At 49.0% G+C, this 22,400-nt stretch overlaps 1 protein-coding gene across 3 annotated transcripts in view; it reads left to right on the top strand.

Annotated features, from left to right (window-relative positions):
* ACSM3 (acyl-CoA synthetase medium chain family member 3) overlaps positions 1-22,400 on the top strand; it is a 599,327-nt gene that overhangs the window by 188,667 nt on the left and 388,260 nt on the right. For all 3 annotated transcript variants that reach the window (XM_086940799.1, XM_086940798.1, XM_086940800.1), the window contains exon 2: positions 20,307-20,577. In XM_086940799.1, coding sequence (XP_086796925.1) covers positions 20,344-20,577 — 234 coding nt within the window. In that variant the 5' untranslated portion in view covers positions 20,307-20,343. The remainder of the gene's footprint in view (positions 1-20,306; positions 20,578-22,400) is intronic.

Here is a 22,400-nt window from a genome sequence, read left to right on the forward strand (position 1 = left end):
GGTGCAGGGTGGGGGGTTGGGGTGGGGATCTTTCGTTTTTATTTGTTCCTATGGCCTTTTTTCTCTTCTCTTCTCTTTCTTTGTCTTTTTCTTTTCTGGGTCAGTGCAGTGGGTTTCCTTTGGTATCAATCCCTGCTTTTTCATCTGTGCCTCAATTTTCGTGGTGTTTTTTGGGTCTTAGGGCAGGTAACTGCAGGCGCGAATTGACCGTAATATTCCTTCACATCCTGACCTTGTTGATTTGATCGATTGCTGATTATTGTCGTTACGTCTACTATTCTGCCTGCCATTTTCGCTGCTGGGAAATTGTTCGGCACCTGATCCTTCCATCTTATATTATAAAATGAAAACCTTTTATATCCTGTCTTTCTAATTGTGCTGTTCAGTGGCCAAGAGTACGCTAGCATGGAGATTCTGCTCCCCGAGGTGCTGCATGTGATTAAAATTGCTCTCTGTTAATCTAACTGCTTAGCGGCCGGCCCCCGGGGTTGTAGGCCCATACTTGCATTTGGTTTAAATGTCAATAAAGGTTTAAAAAAAAAAAAAAAAAGGTAACCAGTATACTTAAAAGGAAGAGTACACAAACACATAATCCAACACAGCAAGCAAGGGTGAGGAATGTACAAGACAAAATACAAATTTACATGAAAGACGAATTTCCTAGAGGGGCCTGAGAATGAAAGTATTAGTTCTGAAAGTGTATTTGGAAGAGAAGAGATTTGAGGTCAGCTTTGAAGGTCCGGGTAAAGGAGATGGCACGGAGCAATGGGGGGAAGCGAGTTTCAGATTTTCCCCGCATTACTAGAGTAGGATTGCGCCATCCATCTTTCCCTTTTGAAGGAGGGCGGCTCAAGCAGAAGCTTCTCCGCATTGCGAGAAAGTTGAGAGCCTTTGGACAATTTCAATTTATTTGCCAGGTACTGAGAGGAGGAAGTGTGCAAGGCTTTGAGTGTGATGCAGGCAGTTTTGTAAATAGATCTTGCCTCGATGGGAAGCCATCATGCATAGCCTCAGAAGGAGGGATAGTTACCAACACAGCTCCCCGTCTCCCATGATGCAGCTGAGACTGGCCAGGAGAGCATGGCACACACCCTTGTGGGGACCAGCCATCAGTGCATACAGTCTTGGCAAAGCAGGAGAGCACTGCATTCCCCACGATGGTCGGCTGCTGCCACTGCATGGCAACAGAGAGCTGCCCTAGTCAAAGAAGAGACTATGCACAAATACAGCCTCACCCTACCTTCACAGAGATAAAGCATGTTACAAAGAGAGCCTGGTTGCCCGCCAGGTGTCTGCAAAAGAGACGCTGCACATGCCCAGCACTCCCCGTGAAAAAAGTGGGGAGTAAAGGCTTAGAGTGGCACGAATGCAGGAAGAGCGCATTAACACACCTCAGCTGCAATCTGATCGCCCCCAGTGGGCCAGAGACTATGCAGGGAGTGCCCCCAACACTGTCTTAAGACTGTGTTGCACATCGCCCATTACAGGCATGAGTAGAGCCGCACATTCCGCAGTGGCAAGCTGCCACTACCGCAACACAAAGAAAAAGAAGAGAGACAAATCTGTCACCCTCAAGAACCGGCCGACCACAGGTGCCCTGGGTAAATCAACAAGGGGATACGAATGAGGACTCATACCACTACAAGAGTGCACCCACAGACATAAGCCAGCCACTGAGGTGGGCGACGTCCCTTGAGACAGCTCAATGGGAGAACAACTTGTAAGGCGCCAGGGGGGGCGTGGCTTGGACGCCGATCGGGATGGCGGCGTGAGCTCGCAGCTCCGCGCGGAATCCCGCTAATTCTCCTGTTTTTCGGGACCCTAGGCGACCCGGAGACGACGTTCCTGCCCTCTGAAGTGTAAGGGGACAGCTGGGCGTAATCGGAGAGTTGCTGGGGGACTGCTGGCCCCGAGGAGATCGAGGAAGAAGCGGCCGAGGTGTAGTCCGGGGTGTGAAGAAAATGGCGGCGAGGAGGTCGGACGGTCCCGAACTTCAGCCCTGAGCCCGGCAGTCGCCAAGCAGCGAGGGACCCTGCACCCGGCTGCCCGACGCACTAGGATTGGCGGCGCGATGCCCTGAGACCGGGGGACGCTGCCCGACTCACCCAGATGATCAGGGGTTCCCGTCGGCCACCGCCCTGAGACTCATCCTCTTCCCAAAGGCCCAGTGGGGGCGACGGAACGGGGCTCGACCGCCTGGTCATAGCTCCTGAGACCGTCGGCGGGGACACAGCGCTGCCCGGTGCCCGGCGGCCGGCACGGACCCACGGGTGTACCCGCAGTACGGGTGGCCAGACTTGCGACGCAGCGCCCTGACATGGCGGCGATCGGAGGGCCGGTGCCCGGGAGCCGCGAGGGGGACTCGGCGACATCGCCCCGGCTGAATGAGAGTCCCTCCCCGGAGCTTGACCAGGAACAGCGGCTGAACCGGCGCTTGGATGCCATTCTTGAGGCGATCACCTCCACTAAGGAGGCGTTGCACAATGACATTGCCCAAGTGGCCACGGGCCTGGGGCTGCTACGCGCGGATCACGCGAAGCTGGCGGATCGGGTCAAGGATCATGACCAACTCTTGCTGGACCTGAAGCCATCGGTGGTGACCGCGGAGCACAGGATCACGGACATTTTGGCCCGTCTGGACACTTTAGAGCGGAGGGCGGAGGATGCAGAAGGCCGCAATAGGCGGAACAACGTGCGGGTCGTAGGCCTGCCGGAACGGATTGAGGGGGAGGATGCGGTGGCCTACATGGAGAACTGGTTTCGCACTGTGGTGGCACCGGAGGGGCTTACTCCATTTTTCACTCTGGAGCGAGCTCACCGGGTGCCCGCTCGCCCGCCGGGGCTTGGCCGCCCCCCCCGACCGATGGTGGTGCGGCTCCTCCACTACAAGGACCGAGATCTCCTCATCCAGCGGGCCAGGATGTCGGGCCCTTATGAGGTGGAGAACAGCAAGGTAACGATCTTTCCGGATTACACACAGGCGGTCCAGAAGGACAGGGCATCGTTCCTTGCTGTGAAGAAGGAGCTCAGGGAGGAAGGCATCCAGTACTCCTTGCTCTACCCGGCCAAGCTGCGGATTATCATGGATGGCACCACACACTTTTTCCAGACTCCGGACGAAGTCTGGCAATGGCTTGAGTCGTACAGAGCGGGGACGGACAGGACGCACCAAAGTCGGCGAGACCAACCCAAGCGGCCCCGGGTGCGGCAGTCACAACGCATCAGGTCCCGCAACAGGCGCCAGCGGGAGAAACGGGAGGCTCAAATGGCGGCGGAGAAGAGGGATGCACTCGCGGCGACGGCGGCCATTACAGGGTCGCAACAGAACAGTGAACGGGCCGAAACGGACTCGGGAGGGGAAGGCAGCAGAACAGGAGAGGAACTTTCGGAGGCGGAGAGCCAGAAGGGGCCGAAAGTGACCCCACAGACTTCGGATGATATTTTCTGCGGCTGAGATAGACTTGGGACTAGATCGGGACTTCATGGTAGGGTGATATCCTGTTGCTGGGGGGCGGGTTGCCGGGTGGGGGAGCTGTGTGTTTCGGAGGGGATGAAGGGCGGGACGCGGGCTCCGCTAGCTGGGGTCGGCGGCGACTCACCCCCCCTAGGCCCTTAAGGTCGACTGTGGTGGAGACCACAGGGTAAGTGTGCGAGAAGTTGCATCAAGGTTTGGATGGGGGCGGCCATTGGGTTCGTGTGCTCTGTCCTGGGGAGTGGGGTTTGGGGACTGTTTCAGTTTTGGGATTGTTTGGGGGGGGGCAGCTGCATTGGGGGGGTCATGGACCGCTGTTATTTGATTCGGACTGTACGGAATTGGAATGGGGACATTACCTAATCTGAAATGCCTAACGTGGAATGTCCGGGGGCTGCGGACTATGGTGAAACGTCACAAAGTACATGCATACCTGGTACGCAGGGGGGTTCAGATAGCTATGCTCCAGGAGACTCATCTCACCAAAAAAGAGTGCGCTGCCTTGCAGAAAAGATGGCGGGGCCAGGTTTTTGGCACCACTTACTCAGCGTATGCCAGGGGGTCTTGATCTGGGTGAGGGCGGGGATACCCTTTCAAGTGCTGAATCAGGTAGTAGATCCGGATGGCAGGTTTGTAGCGGTGGAGGGGAGATTGTATGGACGGGATGTGGTTTTCTGTTGTGTTTATGCACCGAACACTGACCAAGGCCGATACTTTGATGGCCTCTCGGGGTCCTTGGCCTCTTTCCTGGCGGGTCCGATAGTGCTAGGGGGGGACTTCAATTCGATTACGGATGTCGCTCTGGATAGGTCCCATCCCCCCCTAGTAGACTCTCCTGTGCGCAGGCTGGCCGCGCACAGGAAGGACTGGCAAGAACGATGGGGGTTGCTGGATGTCTGGAGGGAGAGGCACAGGGGAACCAGGGATTACTCCTTTTATTCCGCTCTCCATGATCTACATGTCAGGATCGATTCGGTGCTTTGCGGGAGCCCCCTAGCCCCATTGATTACCCATGCTGAGTACCTTGCGAGGACTATATCCGATCATAACCCCCTATTGGTGCATATTCAGTGGCAGAGGGAGCGCTCAGTGATACCAACATGGCGGCTTCGGCCGGAGACGCTGGAGGATTCTGTGTTCGACGATGCGGTCCGGCAAGGCATTGATAGTTATTTCGGTGTGAATGAAGGAACGGCGACGAGTAGGTCTACTGAATGGGATGCAATGAAAGTGGTGGTGAGAGGGGTGTGCTTGGGCAGGTTCTCGAATGCTCGAACGACTGTGCTGAATGATTTAATGAAAGCGGAGGACACTTTGAGGGCCACAGGCCAACTAGGCCAGGTTTACAGACCCAGTTATTGGAGGCGAAGGAAGTGGTAGCCGCGGAGATGGAACGTTTGAGATGTTATGACTATAGGCAGTATATTATCAGGGCACACGCAGAAAGGGACAAGGTGGGTACCCTCTTAGCCAGACTAGCTAGCCCGGAACTCAGGGGTTGCCCGATCCTCAGCATTACTAATGCGCAGGGAGAGATGGTGTACTCCCAGGCAGCTGTATTGGACCGCTTCAGGGGATATTATGAGGACTTGTACCGGAGTCAGTTGGGAGTGGGGGTTCAGGACATCGTGGAGTACCTGGGGGAGAGGCCGCTTCCGGTCCTGGACGAGGACGACGCGAAGGACCTGGGAAGCCCGATCACACTTACGGAAATCCGAGTGGCTATCAAACATATGGCCCGTAACAAGACGCCCGGGGTGGACGGACTGCCAATCGAGTTCTATCAGCACTACGTGGACGCTCTGGCGCCCAGGCTGCTGGTGGTGTATACGGAAGCCTTCGAGAAGGGGGCATTGCCTGGCTCTATGCGGGAGGCCTTGATAGTACCACTCCTCAAGCCTGGCCGGGATGCCGCGGACGTGCGGTCTTATCGCCCGCTGTCCATGCTGACGGTGGACTATAAGATCCTGAGTCGCATCCTAGCCACTAGACTGGCCCCGCACATGACGGGCCTGGTGCACAGGGATCAGGCCGGGTTTATACCCACGAGGAGCACGGCGATGAATATCCGCCGCCTGGTGGGAATAATGGACGCCATCTTGGATGGGGAGGGAGCGCCGGCGGTTCTGTCCGTGGATATTGAGAAGGCCTTCGATAGTTTGGAATGGCCTTTCTTGGATGGAGTGCTGGAGCGGTTTGGCATGGGCGACGGGTTTCGAAGGTGGACGAGGGTCTTGTATAACTCGGCGACGGCGAGAGTTCGATTGGGCGGCCTGGTATCTGCCGCGTATCCGGTGGGCAGGGGAACAAGACAGGGATGCTCTCTCTCCCCTCTGTTGTTTGCCCTGGCGATGGAACCCTTGGCGGTCCATGCGAGGTCAGGCGACCGATACGCGGGAATAGTGAGTGATGGGCAATGGCATTATATATCGCTTTATGCGGATGACCTGCTCCTGTACCTAGCGGACACCTCGGGGGCACTGGTTGGAGCGATGGATCTGTTGTCCGAGTTTGGCCGGCTGTCGGGCCTTACGGTCAATCGGGCAAAGACCTGCGTGTTTCCGCTGAGAGCGGGATCGCCAGCCCCTAGCAGCGACTTGGGTCTGGCATGGGAACCCTCTTGCATCACCTATTTTGGTGTCCGCATTTACCACTCGGCTGCTGACCTTTTGGAGGGTAACATTGGCCGTTGTGTCCGGTCTCTGCGGGGTAGCTTGTCTTTCTGGTCGACCCTCCCGCTGACAGTCCTGGGCAGGATAGCACTGTTGAAAATGGTGGCGCTCCCCCGCTTCCTCTATTATTTTCGAACGCTACCTGTCTGGATTCCCCAGGGGGTGTTTAGGGAACTGCGGTCAATGATTACTGGCTTTCTATGGGGGCATGGCCGCCGCAGAATAGCCTTGAGCACGTTACTTCGCCCCAAGCTGGAGGGGGGCATGGCCGTGCCCGACCTTGAGCTGTATTATCTAGCGGCGCAGTTACAGGTCCTTACGCAGAACGTAGCCAGGGTGTTCCGGGGGCCGGAGGAAGACCGGGGTCGGGGGATACAGCGCCACGTGCTGTCATACATCATCATGCAGCAACGGCTCGAGTTACGGGCCCTCACCATGGAGGAGCGGACGCTCCGGCTGTGCTGGCAGAGGAGCCTTCGGAGAGCGAGGGCACCGCGGCCTTATGCCCCGGAGATCCCGATCGGGATGTTGACGGCTTTGCCGCACGGAGGAGATTGGTCCCCGTTGCTGGATTGGGAGGAAGCGGGGTTGCAGGTGGTGGGTGACTTGTACATAGATGGGGCGTTGGCGCCGTTTGACGTGCTCCGGGACCAGTTCGGACTGCCTGAGGGGGGCTTCCTCCTACACGCGGCAGTAGTGGCTGCCATACAAAAGCACTGGAAAGAGGGGCTCCTGGAACCCGCGACGACTATGGCGTGCCAATATGTGGTGATGGCGGCTGGTATGTTCAAAGCTGTGACGTGCCTCCATAACAGGATGCTGAACGAAGGGCTGGAACCACTCCATGGGCTCAAGGCTAAATGGGAGGGGAGCGTTGGCCGGCCCATACCGGATGCGGCATGGGGCCATATCCTGCGACGCACGTGGAAGGGCACCAGGAACGCGCGCTTTCAGCAGGTCCATTTCTATGTGCTCCACAGGGCCTATTTAACTCCGGAGAAACTACAGCGGCACTTTCGGGTGCCGGATGCCTGTTGCCCCCGGTGTTTGTCCCTCGGGGCGGACATGGACCACTTGTTTTGGGGGTGCCCGCAGCTGGGAACCTATTGGGCGGAGGTAGGGGAACTCCTGAATGAAGTGACTGACAGGGAGGTAGAATTCGACATGGCGGCGTGCCTATTGCTCTGGTTCCCGCATACTAAGCACACCAAGGTGACCAGTAAATTCATAGATCTGGGTCTGATATTGGCACAAAGGGAAATATCGTGGCACTGGAAGTCCAGGGGAGGTCCCTCACTGCGTAGATGGAAGAATGAGTTGCTGCGGTGGTCTGACTGCGAGAGCGTGCTCCGGATGAAGCAAGCAGTGAAGTTGGGGAATGAGAAGGCTCTGGATGCGGCGCGTGCATGGGAGTTAGTGGTACAGGCTCTGCGTGATGCTTTGGTTGAGGTTGAGGATGAGGACGGCGAGAACTAAGCCGCTGGACACCGCGGGGCGAACACAGAAGTATGGAACTACGCGCTGTAGTGGACCCATCCAGTTCAATAGTGCGAAACACACACCTTAGCAGTTGCCAGGGGGGGGGGGCTTTGGGGGGGTTAGTTGTGGGGGGTTTGGGGAGGCCGGAAGCCATTGGAGGGTTGCTGGTTGAGGCCGTGGAACAACTGGGACAGGGTGTATCGAGTGGCGGGCAGACTGATTGGGTGGAACGGCCTGGCACGAAGGCCCGAATAGCCTAGAGCAGGCCCCGGCAGGGGCAATCAAGTTGATTTCTACGGAGATGGCGGACGGGAATGTTGTTGCGGGTGGGGGGGTAAAAGCAGATACGTAAAACGACCTTCCGCCAGGGTCCCAATGGGACGTACACTGTGCTGTGTTCCTCTCGAGCGATGTGATATGCCGCCCGGCCTCCGGGATGCGGGCTGAATGGCTGTGTACAACTGTGAACTGTCATTGGACGGGGGGAGCCCACAAGTGCACTGGCTGTTTAATTTTATCCTGTGGTTTATAACTCTGCAATAAAAATATAATTTAAAAAAAAAAAAAAAAAAAACTTGTAAGGCGCCAGCTATGCTTCTCAGTGCGACCGTCACTTCCAGAGCATTGGCTGTTTGAGTCAGATGGCATCCCTGTCTCCATCACACATGCCACGGGAGAAGAACAGCACCAGCAAAGACACCGAGTTACGTGGCTGCAAAGTCCTCCAGTTATCCTCACTCCAGGCGAGCCATCACCACCTGTTGTACCGGTCATCCATATGGAAAACACATCCATCAGTGTCATGGGCATCACCATAACCAACAAAGGAGTATCTCAACACCCAAGTGGAGCTTAACCCCTACAAACCATCAAGACACCCACAGGAGAAAAGCTCTACAGCGCATTCCACTGACTCTCCTGATGCCCCACATTTGAACTTTTAACACCCAATGCATCACAGCAAGAACACGCCTGACTGATCATTACATTGGTGGACTATCACCCAACTAAAGTGAGACTGAGGAATCCGAATTTCGTCAGCACAGTGTTCATGTCCAGAGGTGGTCTGATTAAAATATGGATGCATGCCAAGATGCCCGGGTGCTTCGAGTTGCACCTGCGGACTGCCTTTTGAGGCTGTGACACTGTGTTGTTGTAGTTGTTTTCAATAATTCCCACAGGTTGGACTTTGTTTTGTTTTTCAATAAAGTTTAGGAGGAATGTACCGTCCTACTGAATACGTTCTAGTGTCTCAGCAAGTACTAGTTTTACCAGCCACTCCTTCGAGGGCTGGACACAGACACACACATACACCCCCCTCCCCCTCCATCCATCCATCCATCCATCCATCACAGGCGTCACGAGAGATGTAGGCCTGTTAATAAAAGGGCTTGAGTGCACATGATGATTGTGGCCAGTTGAGTATGCATCATCACTTTGCATGAGTTATTACTAAAGATGTGGGCCTTGAGCCCACAACCTTACAATCAGCGGCCCCTCAAAATCACACTGCTCTTCTCAGGCTGCAATAGGCACTGGGAGGTGCACATAGCGGTGCAAGCCTGCCGTATTCATAATTGGCCGCTGCCCTAACGTATTAGACCCTACAGGAACAGCGGAGGGGCCGTCAAGTATTTGTCTCCTTGGGGGAGTGCCAAAGCTGGTGTCGCATGACCAGCAGTGCAAGGCCCTGGGAGCACAGGGTTTGCTGCCTCCTCAGAGTTCTCAGACGCGAGGGAAGGGCCAAAGCGACTCGCTATAGGACGCAGCCGACTGCTTAATGGTTTCTCCTCCCCACTGCCACTACTGCCACACTAGTGGCATCTCCTGCTGCATCGTCAGTTGGGGTATGCCCGGTATGCAGTGTCTGGCGTCGCAGATTTGCGCTGGATTGTGAAGTTGGCCGGCGGAGCCTTGCTATGAGGTGGCCATCTTGCTGCCAGGCTCTCTAGCGCCCCCTATTTCCCCATACTTTAATGGCCTCAGGCCCTATTGACCATTGGTGGGCCTTCATAACAGCACATATAAATCACCTGAGACCCTAATTAATAGGCTTGGCAATGAGCAATAATGTGCCCTGAGAGTAATTGCTTAATTGCTCCTTGCAGTGATTCAATATAGAACCCACGTTGCTACAGAGTTTAATTAGCATAAAGGTCTTCAGCTTGTAGGGAATTTTACTGTCCCCATGAATTAATAGCTCTAACAAGTGAATAATTAATGTTCCTTTGCAATGATTACCAATATGCCCAGTCAGCATGGAACATATTTTTTTCTTAGGGCCAGATATTTGGCACAACACGATTAGAGAGCCTTTAAAAATTCAAACTGCTTGCCACAGAGGCTGCTATATAGTGCCACCCTCTACTTTCCCTGCACCTCAAGTGGACTAGCCTCCTGCCTAAATATAGGAAAAATACACTAACACAAATCTATATTTTTTACATCTCTCTGCTTAACTTCATGCTTAAGTACAGCAACCAGCTTGCCATGACATCTTTGAAGTTTTCTGACTGCTTCAGAGGAGGGCTACACCTACATTCCAAGTTGCTCATGCAAATTTGGCACGCTTTTACAGGACAGAATGTACAGTGATCCACTGTTAGTCAGAGAAAATGCATGAGTTTTTGTAGTGTGGGAGCCTAAAACATAGTTGTTTTTGTCAGTCTGTAACTAGTGGGATTATTTACACTTCGAATAACCAGAATAATGCATCGTCAACTATAGTGGACAGCAAAGGTTAAACTTACATAATGCAGTACAATGTGTGGACTTTGCAGTTCAGCAGTAAGTAAACCTTTCAACAGCTGGGTGAACATGAAATGCCCTGTATGACTTTCAAGTTACTGGATAAAATGATCTGTTTGCTAAACAGTTTTAGACTGGGAAGCTAAAGATTTGATGGGGTTCACTTTTGAGGCCTGGTTCTTGCTGAGTATAGTTTGTGTAGTGTTCCTTAGATCAATAATTAGGCTCTCATCAAGGCTGGTCATTTGTGACAGTGAGAGTGCTAGAAAGGGTAGGAGACAGAAAGAGGCAGGGATATGGGGAGTTTTCCTGAATTTTCTTTAGCTCAACGTCATTCATTTAGCTCCCTCTTACTCTTCGCATTAAACCTTGCAGTGTTTAAAGTGCATTAAAGCTTGCAGTGCTGCTGTTCCTGTTCTTTGTGTGAGGATGCACTCTATTCTCTTACTTCTGTTTTACTGATGTGTGTGGCAGAGGGAGAGGGGGAGCCTTACACTACTGTCATCTACTCTGTACCTGTCATTTGTGCTTGCTGTGGGATTTTGCACCTAGCTCTACAGTCAGTCAATTTACTTTATTCGATGCTTACAATATAAGATCGTAAAAGTAAAGTAAAACACCTATAGATAATACACATATGCATAAAAAGATTAACAAAAGATAAATACATCATAACAAACACCATTAGGGAACATTTAGTAAAAGCCAACTGATGGGAACAGTTTAGAATTCATTCTCATGTATGGTGCAATTTCCTTATTCTTCGTGATTGGATTAAAAAGCACGCGAAAGGAAAACAGACTATAGGATTAGGCAAAGATTGTAGAAAATACATTGTGACAGGACATTGTTTAAAATCATATTTACGCATCAATGGCAGAATTAATCTTATACGTGGTTCTGCATAAAATTTGCAAAAAAAGAGAACTTTTAGATTTGATTGTGCAGAAACACCATCGCAAGGACAGAATGGCAATTCATTATGAAATAAATTCCAACTAGATGGGCCAACATTCAAACGAAATCTAATTAGAAAAAGTGACGTGAATTTGTCACATTAAAAATATAAGATGTTGGCCGTTCCTGTACCATTGGGCTTTCTAAATATGCTTTGATCGATACTTTTCTACAGTTTGCTTTCAGTCTTGCTTCAGCCCTTAATTTGAGGAAACAGGATTTTGTCTCTGTTTTTGAAAAATTCACACAGTCGCTAGGGATAGAGAATAGACGTTCTAATCCTAAAGATGATAAAGTAGATCTAATATTGGAAATCCACAGGATCTTGTGGGCATTTTCCAGGGATAGGCGTTCTTCAATTAAGTTTTGTGTGATATGGATAGATTCCCTTCTCCATATGGAATGCCACAACATCATCGGAGCCAAAGCAATTGTGTCGGTCACATAAGGGACATCCAATTCTGCATGAGCAATGAGACTGGAGCAAATTACGGGGAGACCCACTAGCTTTTTCCAAAATGTATCCTCTATAATTTGTAGGGCGGAGGGGTTAATGTAGCGCCAAATGCCTGCCCCGTAGGTTGCTACCGAGACTGATTTTGCTGCATAAACTTTTTTTGCCATGTCAATGGGATTTGCTCCCAATTTTTTATAAATAAGTGTAGGACAATAAGGCTTCTCTCAAGTGATAAGCCTCTAGTAGCAATCATATTTGATCAGGATAATTGCCTATCAAACTTTACACCATTTGTGCTGGGGAATTTGCACCTTACACTCCAATGCTGTATCATTGTTGTGTTAGTGTCATATATATGTATCATCCGAGCGCTTAACACGAGCACCAGTTGAGTTACATACGGACACATACAATTTCTTAGGCACGGGGAAATAAAGAGATAAAGTGATTTGCCCGGAATTACAAGATATTGAGCGTCCCTGCCGAGACTCGCACCCAGTTTCCCCGGTTCAAGGTTAATCACTGTAGCCTTAGGCCCCATAAGCAGTAACACATTGAGCACGGCCAACTAATGCTTGCTTTAATCTTATGTTTGTGATAGTTTGTGTACAATGGTTCTCACAGTGGAGCAATTTACTTAGCTGTATGGGAATAAAAGTACTGTTCAGACTAGAAGTAATGTTTATCTATCCCATTTAGATCAGTACTTTTTTTTTAGTAAATGAAATGCTTTAAATGTTCTTTTCAGCAAAAGAATTGGGGAGGGCCATTTGGTCAACTCATTTGGGTATTTCTTTGTGTTTCTAGTTCTGCCCTTATTCAAAGAGGATTAGTTGTGAAGAACAGATTTGAAGAAAAGTCCCCTATGCTCTTCGAGAACAACTTCCAGCAAAGGCTAGTATTACTCCTATACCAAATACTCCCAAAAGACCCTCCAAACAATATATAAAAACTCCTCTGGGATATATTTTCCAGCTATCCAAATCTTGAAGAGACTTCTGGGTAAAGTTGCATTTGACGAGAAACTCCCTAGCTACAAAAGCGTTCTCCCTAATGTAAAGACTTTCACAAAAATCCCCACCACCCGCTAAAATAAATAGACCAAGGACATTCCTCAAATGCCAGGCGCAGAAACTGGGCTTTCTCTTTGTTTCTAGAGTCAAGACACCTACAGAGCCATCTTAAATGAAGAGGTTTCCATGGGCAAGCCTGATTGAGCGGGGGGTCATTGTGTATGCCCAAGACCCTAACAATATCATTATGCCTAGCCAAGGCCCTGCTTTGTCTAATCCTATATGTCTAATGGCTCCTGAAAGGAGCATGAGCACAGGATCACCATTCCGGCTTTTAATGAGTGTGAGGTGAGAAATATTGCACCGGCAACAACTTTGAGCACAGTTTGGGACAGTCTTGTTTTAGGAGGTGTGTTCCTTTAGAAGATGCAGCCCATCCTCCGCTTCATGCCAGCGGTTTATAACTATTAATTATTTAGCTGGAGCTAAATTTCCTTTGAATCCCTTAACATATAGGGCTCATTTTTTTCAGCTTGATGGACACAGACTTAGCACTTGCTAGGCCCAGACACTGTGCGCAACTTCTTGCGATAATGTGTACAACTTTGTTATTCAGCCTATATGCAAATTGGTGTTTCAGAATATAAAGAACAGCACAAACTCATACCCTCCCCTTCTCCCTCTCTGCTAGCCTAAATGCAGAAAAACACATGAGAACTCAAATACTGAGGGAATAGAGGGACGTAGTCCTCCTCTCCTACTAGAAGTAGCATAGTGACGTGACGTGCGTAGTGATCCATCTGCGGCACGAATAGTGGGGACAATCGCCGGGGAGTTATCAGCCTTACATAGCTGGTGGAGCATTCTGCTTGATTTGTCGCCCCATTGATATACCTGGTGTTGGGAGGCCTGCCAAATAATCGTAGCCTCCCCATTAGATATTGCTGCAGCTCTTGTTGCGTCTGCAGCAGGTTGCGCCGTATGCTAGGGCAAAGGTCTAGGTTGAGCTGTGCAGCCAGGGCCGACTGACGCAACTCCAAAGGCTCAAGTTGCTCCTGTCGTGCCATTTTTTCTTTGGTGTGATAACTGATTTCAACACCCTGAATGGTAGGCTTGAGGGCCTCCCACAGGGTACAGCGGGATGGGGCGGAGGGGCCATTATCGTCTAGGTACGTGATGATTGCTCCGCGAAGCATATCCTGATAGTCTGGAAACCGGAGATGCCATGGAGACATGCGCCAGCGGAAGGGGGGCTTGCGAGAGCACGTGTGGAATTGTAGGGAGACCGAGGAATGATCTGAGAGCCTGCTGGGCTGGTGAGTTACCTGTGAGAATCTGTGGAGGAATATACGTGGGATGAAGAAATAATCCAAAGGAGACTGAGACCTTTTATTGTCGGCAGATAAATGTGTAGCCCTGCTCGTCGGGGTGGTATTTTCGCAAACGTCAGCCCAGCTCAGGGTGGAAACCAATGTGCTCAGTTTAGTGTGATCCGGTAATGGTGGTCAGTCAGCACTTCGTTGTCGGTCTAAAGGCCCCATTGTGTCGTTCCAGTCTCCCCCTAGAAGGGTTACCCCCTCCGGCAAGTCACCCCATACTCCGGATATCCAGTCAATGATGGCCGTCCCTAGTGGGGGAGGGTCTTAGATGCTACCTACAGTAACTTGTTCCCCATACAGTAGGCCTGTGACGAAAAGGAATAGACTCCTGGATCTGTCCTATGCGCTATGTGTTGGAATTGAACCCTGCGATGTACTAAAATGGCCACTCCCCGGGAGCCTCTGGTGAACCCCGCATGATACACATGATGGAAACCAAAACGAGCCAGACATGGAGCTTTGGTGCTGAAGAGGTGGGTCTCTTGCAGTAGTAGGATATCAGCCACATACCTCTTAGCTTGGCGTAATACAGCGCCCGTTTCACTTTATTCAGGAGACCCTTACATTCCATGAGACTACAGTGAGGTACCTGAAGGGGGATGCGCCACCTGGCACCATTGTCCCCAGCTTGAGGAAGTAGCAGCAAGGAGATCGAAATGTACTGTCTGCATGAAACATAAAAACAGCAACCATTAGGAACTACAACTCCCAATATCGCCCCACCCCCCTCCTGACACTGCCATAAACTAGGAGTATCTGTCAGGAGTATCTGTCACCAGGCGCCCAACACGGGCGCCCCGCGCTCGCACACCAAACGCACCCTGCCCACTCAGGAAACACAGGGAAAACAAGGGGGCACAAAGAGTCTGTGGCTCAGACGTTCCATGGCCTTGCATCCACGCCAACCCAGAGGAAGATTTATACATAGTCTCACTACATAATAAACCATGTCAACTTGCTGTTTACTGCCAAAAGGGTGTCAAAGAACTCGAAGGGGCCGCTCAGGGCTCGTCCACAGTCTTATCTAATCCGGAACCATGTCGCCGCTTGGATTTGGGCCTCCGTGACCTAGGGGGGCCGTGGGCTGCGTGATAAGTCTGACTCCACCAGTGGCGGAGAACCTGTCCGCAGTTGAGGACGTTCATCGGTCCAGGCAAATACAGCTTCCGGAGTGTCAAAGAAGAACCATTTGGAATTGTAGATCACACGTATTCTGGCAGGATGTAGGAGCATATATTGTAAGTTCAAGTCTCTCAGCTTGCGTTTCGCAGCAAAGAAGGGCTGGCGTTTTTGCTGGACCAGGCGCGTATAGTCCGGGAACACCATGATGGACGAGACTCGTGTTGGAAGCAGTCTTTGTCTGTCCGAGCATGTCTCCAGACGAAAAAGTTTGGGATTTTTAACTCTCATCGCTTATGTAGAGTTGTATGTATGGTTTATCATTATATATGGCTCTTGAGCAGTAAAGGGTGCTCCGCGGATATTCAGGATTGCGCTCTATGTTACAGACCATCATTTGTTCATGGTGTCCTTTTTCATTGATTCAGTGAAGCATCAATGTTTTTTGTTCCAGGTGCATCCAGTGTACCTTGATCGCTTATTCATTTCTTTAGCAGTAATATGACAAAAAATAAAATTGCGCCCATTATTAGAATTGGAGGCAATCCTAGCCAAACACTAGAGTAAAACATCCTAGTATTCGTGAAGCCGATCTTAATGTGTATTTGAATGCATTTGATATTTCCTTACCAGCCACTGTTATTATTATTATTATTATTATTATTATTATAGGAGTTTATAAAGCGCCTGGTGACGCCTCCCGGCGTGTCCCCGCGCTTAGGAGAGAGTATTACTTGGGCGGAAGAAGAGACAGGCAGCAACCAGTGAAATTAGCTGATGAAAAGATGTGTTTTTAGAAGTTTCCTAAAACCATTCTGGGTTTAAAGCATAAAAAGAAGTTTCTAAGCTGCCTATAAACACTGAATTGCAAGCAGTTTGTAATAACATTTTAAATCATGGGATTCTGCATCTCTGTGTAAAAACCCATCCCTAATTTCCTAATAGTCGGTGAAATGTGATTAGCCCAGTCACTGATTATACAGATAAGACGACAGAACTCAACTGTAAGAACTTATTACAGTTCAACTTTCATGTCACAATACCTGCTGCTAGAGCCAGCAGCTGAGGGCAAAGGCAAGTCAAGTCACGAAGTATAATTAAAGCCGCACTTTATAGAAGGAAAGGTAAATGTGGCTTTTCTTCTTCTGTTCTGCTGTTCTAGGTGTAAAGAGAACTGATATATTTATGGCAACATGTTTTTGCATTCAATAGGTAAAAAATTAGAGTTCCTCTGTATGTTTCTGCATATTCTGAGATACAAAAATCTGACTTGTATTAAACTGAATCTAATATCTGTTTGCAACAAATTGTTAACATCTTTTTTTGATGTGTTTAATGTTGCACTACAAATTCTATTTTTATTTTTCATGTTTGCAAACATGCTCTCTCTTTCTCATGAAGCTCTGTAGCAAAGAGTTACGTGGTTTGTGGGAGAGGTGATGGTGTGACCATGTGTTATAAGGAATAAAGTACCCACTGCTGTACGTGATAATAATATTGCAAGTCCCCTCAGAGTTCTGTAATCATATAAAGAAAATCGGCTTTCAGGCTTATTCCCCTATCTGGTCATGGAACTCCTTGGTGACTTTGAATAGCCTTATAATGTACTGTGTGGTTACTTTATCCATTATATTATTATGTTGCGCTATGTGCAACTCGTGTTGCATAGTATTCTGTTCCTGAGTCTAACTTTTATGTCCTCTTTCTATAATATTTAAACTATGCCAGCTAATTAGTCAGCAAAAGACACACAGATGATGGACGGAATGTGGAATAAATCAAACATTCACCCCCGTCAGGAACTCTGGGTTAAATCCATCATTCTTTTGCTTACCATACCACCCCACTTTAGACCCAGACATATGCAAATCAGTCTTAACCCTGCTCCTCATTGGAACAGGCCAGCCCGAACTGCCAAGCCAGGTCCTCCCTAGACCAGAAACAAGCATCCTGGGACCTGTTTCGGGGTATCACCCCTCATCAGCCAGGCAAGTTTGAATCCATCATTCAATTCAACACACTCATAGTAACTGTGCAATCATTCATGTTAATTTGGTTTTCCTATTGATAGATCAGGATTCTCAGTTTATAGAACATGCTCGCTATACATAATCCTTATGAAGAGCACCATCATTATTTGCTAAATGGAAATTAGATCAGTATCCTCACTGTCTAGGCATAAATCAATTGATGCAGCTTGTGTGTTTCCCAGCACTTCTAAATTCTACTCATCTATTTGTTGTGGACTTTATAGAATACTTATTTCAAATCTGAGTTTATTTTGTCTGTAGATAAATCATTGATCGCAAAAGTGAAACACTTCTGAATCAGCAAACTGGTGACTGGCTTCCTGAAGCTTCGAGTTAGCATACTTTCAGTAGTGGAGAGGATGTGGCATTATTGCTAGAGCTGCCGAATTTGGAACTAGGGAACCAGGTTCAAGTACCAGCTTTGGCTCAACATCCTGTGATTCTGGGCACTCACTTAACCTCCCTGTGCTTAAAAGTGAATCTTACCATATGCAAATCCCTTCAATGCCCATGGGTGGAATTTGCTCTATATAAAGAAAAGAATAGTGGTGCTGATGGTGTTGAGACAACATTTTCAGTCGGTTCAGCTCCTAATGCTTGGTGTTCTGTGATCTGGTCCTGTGGCCATACCCACATAGACTGCTTGCAAGAATCTTCTGCCACCAATGTATATATATATATTTTTTTTGGGTTGGACAGACTGACATGATTCAGGTAAACTACCCGCAAAGGGAAGGATCCTCCGAATACAAACATCCAGGCACCAAGAGTGTAAATTGTCCAGTCCCTCTTCCAGTACAGCTGTTCAGTTTTCCAGGCCATCTTCCTTGGTGTGGAATGACCACACGTCCGTGCATAGTAGTTCTGTTGTGAGGTTAGAGATCTTCGCATCCATGGATCCCAACAATGGGCATATTGCTGAGATTTATTTTAGGGAATGGTGGCTTCATGCGTGGGTTGGCTGATTTGCTGCCCGCCAACCAACTCTGTAAAAAGTTGTTACCGTGTGGCTTCCCTAGCCACTTGACATCCTAGCCGTAGGTTGGTACTGGGCGCGGGTCAGTGGAAGAAAAAGGGATTTTGGTTTAGCCGGCACAGGTGAGTTTAGGGCAGCAAACAATCTCCTTACCCCTTGGACAATGTTGTAGTCTAGGTTCTCTTATATAGTCACTCTCAATCAGAATCCCAATCGAGCACAGGAGCAAGTCATAGTCGGTCACCAGGCTGGTTTATGACAGGCCGTGGGGGCTGTTTCTGGTCTTCCATCTTTCCTGAAGCTCTCATTGTGTGGTGTCATTGCTTGTGTGGAGATAGGCTCAGCCCTTGTTGGCAGTGGAAGACCGGTCAGCTTGGTGAACCTTAAAATGGTGACTGGGGTATACAGGTGGAAGTCGGACCCCAGCACTGTCATTGGGCTGGGCTGGCCTGGGCCCCCTGAAAGTAAGTCCCCTGAAAGTAAGTCCTGGTCTGTCTGGTGGCCATGATCGCCGATTCTGCGCTACTTTTGTGGCCCCACCTTGCTGCTATGTACTACTTCACCGGCTCTGAGTGCCTAATGTGTTCTGTGGCCTCCGAGTCTTCCAGATAAGATCCGGGATGGCAGGGGGAAACGAGAAGACCTCTTCATGGAGATCTCTCTCTCCTCTGTGGAGTACAAGGGACACCGATAAGGCAGTTTGGGCAACCTTGCTCCCCGCGGACCTCTGTTCGAAGGTCACTGTCGGGTGCCAGGCTCCGCCCCGTGGGTTTATTTCTAAGATCAAGCAGCAAATGTGGGACCACAATAGAAATTGTGTTTCTGTGCTATAAGTGTTTAGAAGCGAGGCTCTTCCAGTTTCAAAACTTAAATATGTGTATTTTTTGTAGGGCTGACTTGAGGTAGCACATTTTGAAAATAATTGTTGCCAGTGCATTTCAACCCTGCCATCACACCCAAACATGCCCTTAACCCCTTCACTGCGGCGGCTATTCCGCTGCAGTGCTAAGGGGGCGGGGCGGACTGGTGCCGGAACCGCTCCGTCACCAGCCGCCGTTGCGCTGTGCTCATGACGGAGCGGTTCCGTCACGGCCCCGCCCACTCAATAGAACGTTCAGCACAGGCGCGGAATCCGCGCTGTGCAGGCGTTCCGAACGGGCCGTGACGGAAGCGCGACCGATGACAGAGTGGTTCCGTTACCAGCAGTGGAGGGGTTAAGAATGTAAATGTAAATGTATTTGAGCTTATATAGCGCACAGCTACCCGCAGTGGGTTTCCCGACGCTTGCTTAGGGAACCCGTCCTGGTATTCCCTGTGAGATAACCCCGGCAGGGTATCCACAAGGTGAAAGCCAGGCATCCCGCCGCGAGGGGCCGTTGTGGAGATTGAGCAAGCTGAGTCGCAGAGTGTGAACCCGTGAGTCGAGAAGGCACCGGAGCGAGAATTATCGAGTCCGTGGAATTTTTTAGCCCAAGACCCGCCGAGGCGGGGAATTGAACTCTGGTCCAGGGCCGATCTCAGCTTCCGGGTCTGCCGCCTCTAACCCCTGAGCCACACTTCTCCACAGAAGAGTAGAAGAAGAGTAAATTAGTTTGCATTAACATGTTAGGATACAACCTGTTCTCGGAACGGGAATACTTACAAACATTAAAGTTTCTGGGCGTGGGCCTGTGAAAGCATACCCACCATAAGGCAGGATTTTTTCATTTGCCATAACAGTTTGTTAGACTAAAATTCCACCGGTTCTAATTTCCGAAATCATGATTGAAAGTGTACATTTGCAAATTATTTTTATGAGCACCTGATTTGAACATGTGTGAGCATAACATGATCGATGAATTTGGTCAAATATTTGTTTATGCCACACCAAATGAAGCGTCAGAAATCATGATGTAAAACAATTGCCTATATCAATGACATGACCTGATGAGGACAACCAGCGCACAATAGATGTGTATTGTGGTTTATTTGATTAATCTAATCACCGCCTTGGTTTGTTTGTAGGTCACACTGTATCCAGGAGTTTTCTGAGGACGGTGCCATGCTGTGTCACAAAATGTTTCCAGCTGGAGTGAAAGTTTTGCATACACTCAAGCATCTGATGCGAAAACAGACCGCTGTGACGACATGGAGATCATTCCACACAAATTACAAAGCTTGTGTCGCTCAAAATTTTTCCGATTATGAATCCATCAAACAAAACTACAAATCAGAAGTACCAGAGTACTTTAATTTTGCTAGGGATGTCCTGGACAACTGGGCACGAATGGAAAAGGTAAGTTGTGCGTAACGTTAAAAGGGGGTCGTAAGACCATCATAAGTCGCGTTTTGACTGTACCTCATAGATTAGTTTTCAAGAAACCTGCTTCCTACTTTGCCTTGCTCGGTACCTCACCATAGATGTGTTCTGCCTTATTTTGCTAATGCTATATCAAATTCCACAAATGTGTGCATGTATTAATGTAAAACCCACCAAGAATGTTTAAGAGTTATATCTGAGGGAACTGGACTAATGTACTCTCTGCCATTGTCAACAGAGTCTTAATGTCTTTCCCCGAGAATGCCCGGATAATTCTACAATCCCATATAGTGTGTAAAAATTTGCATTCGTCAGTCTGACATCTTAGGTAAGTGGGGAAGGAATCCCTCTGAGAGCGCAATAGCGTGTCTGGTAAGGTAAGTGCTCTGGAGATAATGGAACAACATTTGAGTCTAAAGCATGTAGACATGTTTATTTCATTGAGTGCCACAAGTTCTCTTTGCCATTTTGTGCCCTCGAGGAGACCTCAGTCTTTCTTCTGTGCTGTCATTAACGCGGGGAATGTTTCTGTGGAGCTTATCACCAAAGTCTTATAAAGACAGGAGATAATTTTATCTCGTAAATGGGAAGAAGCTAACTTGTCTGCCAAAAGATTGAATTCTAAAGTATTGTATCTTTCATAGATTTACTTGCTTGAATCTTTCCCGTCGTCTTGGTGGGAGTCCCACGGTAACAGTAAAATAGCCGTATTAAAAGTCAACATTCAAATGCCCATAGGAATTCACTTACGTTTAACACTCTGTTATCCTTGTTTTTAAAACATCAAACTCCAACCAATCAGAGCGTAGACAATAGAGTGTCCTTCCCCTGCAGGGCTACCATACCTCTGATTTCTTACAACACGTTGTGTGATAGGGAGTCTCCCTGAGCTCTGCTCAGTCACAGTGTTTCTACTGTTACTCTTTTGAACTTCCAGCTAGCAGTTAACTTATTCCCTTCAATCTTTTTTTTTTTAAAGTTTTTGAAAACCTTTATTTGAGGAAATGGATGAATACAATTACGGGCCTACAACCCGGGGGCCGGCCACGGAACAAAACTGGAAAGCACCATTATCAATTAAAGGCACGGAGTGGTTAGACGATATTACCTAACGCTGCAAGTCAATGATACTAACTGCCTGGGACCACTCGACATAGGATCAAAGGAGGTTCATTTTTATATATTAAAAGAATAAAGGATCAATTGTATAGGTAGCAGCCAGGTGCACGTGGCGGGGAACAAACCAACTGTATCATAGCAGTACAGCCAAAAAGCAATGATCGGAAAGGTCCAGAGCATGCAAAACATAGGTTCGCTTACAGTTCCTCATTGGTAGTGTCCACGCACGACCACTTGCACCCAGAGACAATCTGGACAGCGTTTCTGTAATAATAAAAAAACCCTCAGGGAAACGGATAAGTTGCAATCATTATACAACCCAACCCGAGAAATAAGAAAACAAAAGTACTAAAGAAAAAGGGAAGTAGGGGGACTCCACGTTACTGCACCCGCCCCACGGTGGTAATGGCGACCAATAATACAAATAGTGAAATTGCTTGGGGGCGAAGCAACTAAGTCAGGATAAACAGAGCCATGGGTACCATATTACATATAATACCTATTCCTCCCCCCCAGTAACTCACCCCGCGGGATTACGCACAGTCGTGGAGATCCAAGAAAAGGACACAAAAGAGCCATAGAAACAAAGAACTATCTAATAGACCCTAATCCACCCGCCCCACCCTGCACCCCTGCAGAAGGCTACCGCCCGAAATATAGTATGAGATAATATAGAGAAA

The sequence above is a fragment of the Lissotriton vulgaris genome, chromosome 10 (genome assembly GCF_964263255.1).
Source record: "Lissotriton vulgaris chromosome 10, aLisVul1.2, whole genome shotgun sequence".
NCBI classification, from domain to species: domain Eukaryota; kingdom Metazoa; phylum Chordata; class Amphibia; order Caudata; family Salamandridae; genus Lissotriton; species Lissotriton vulgaris.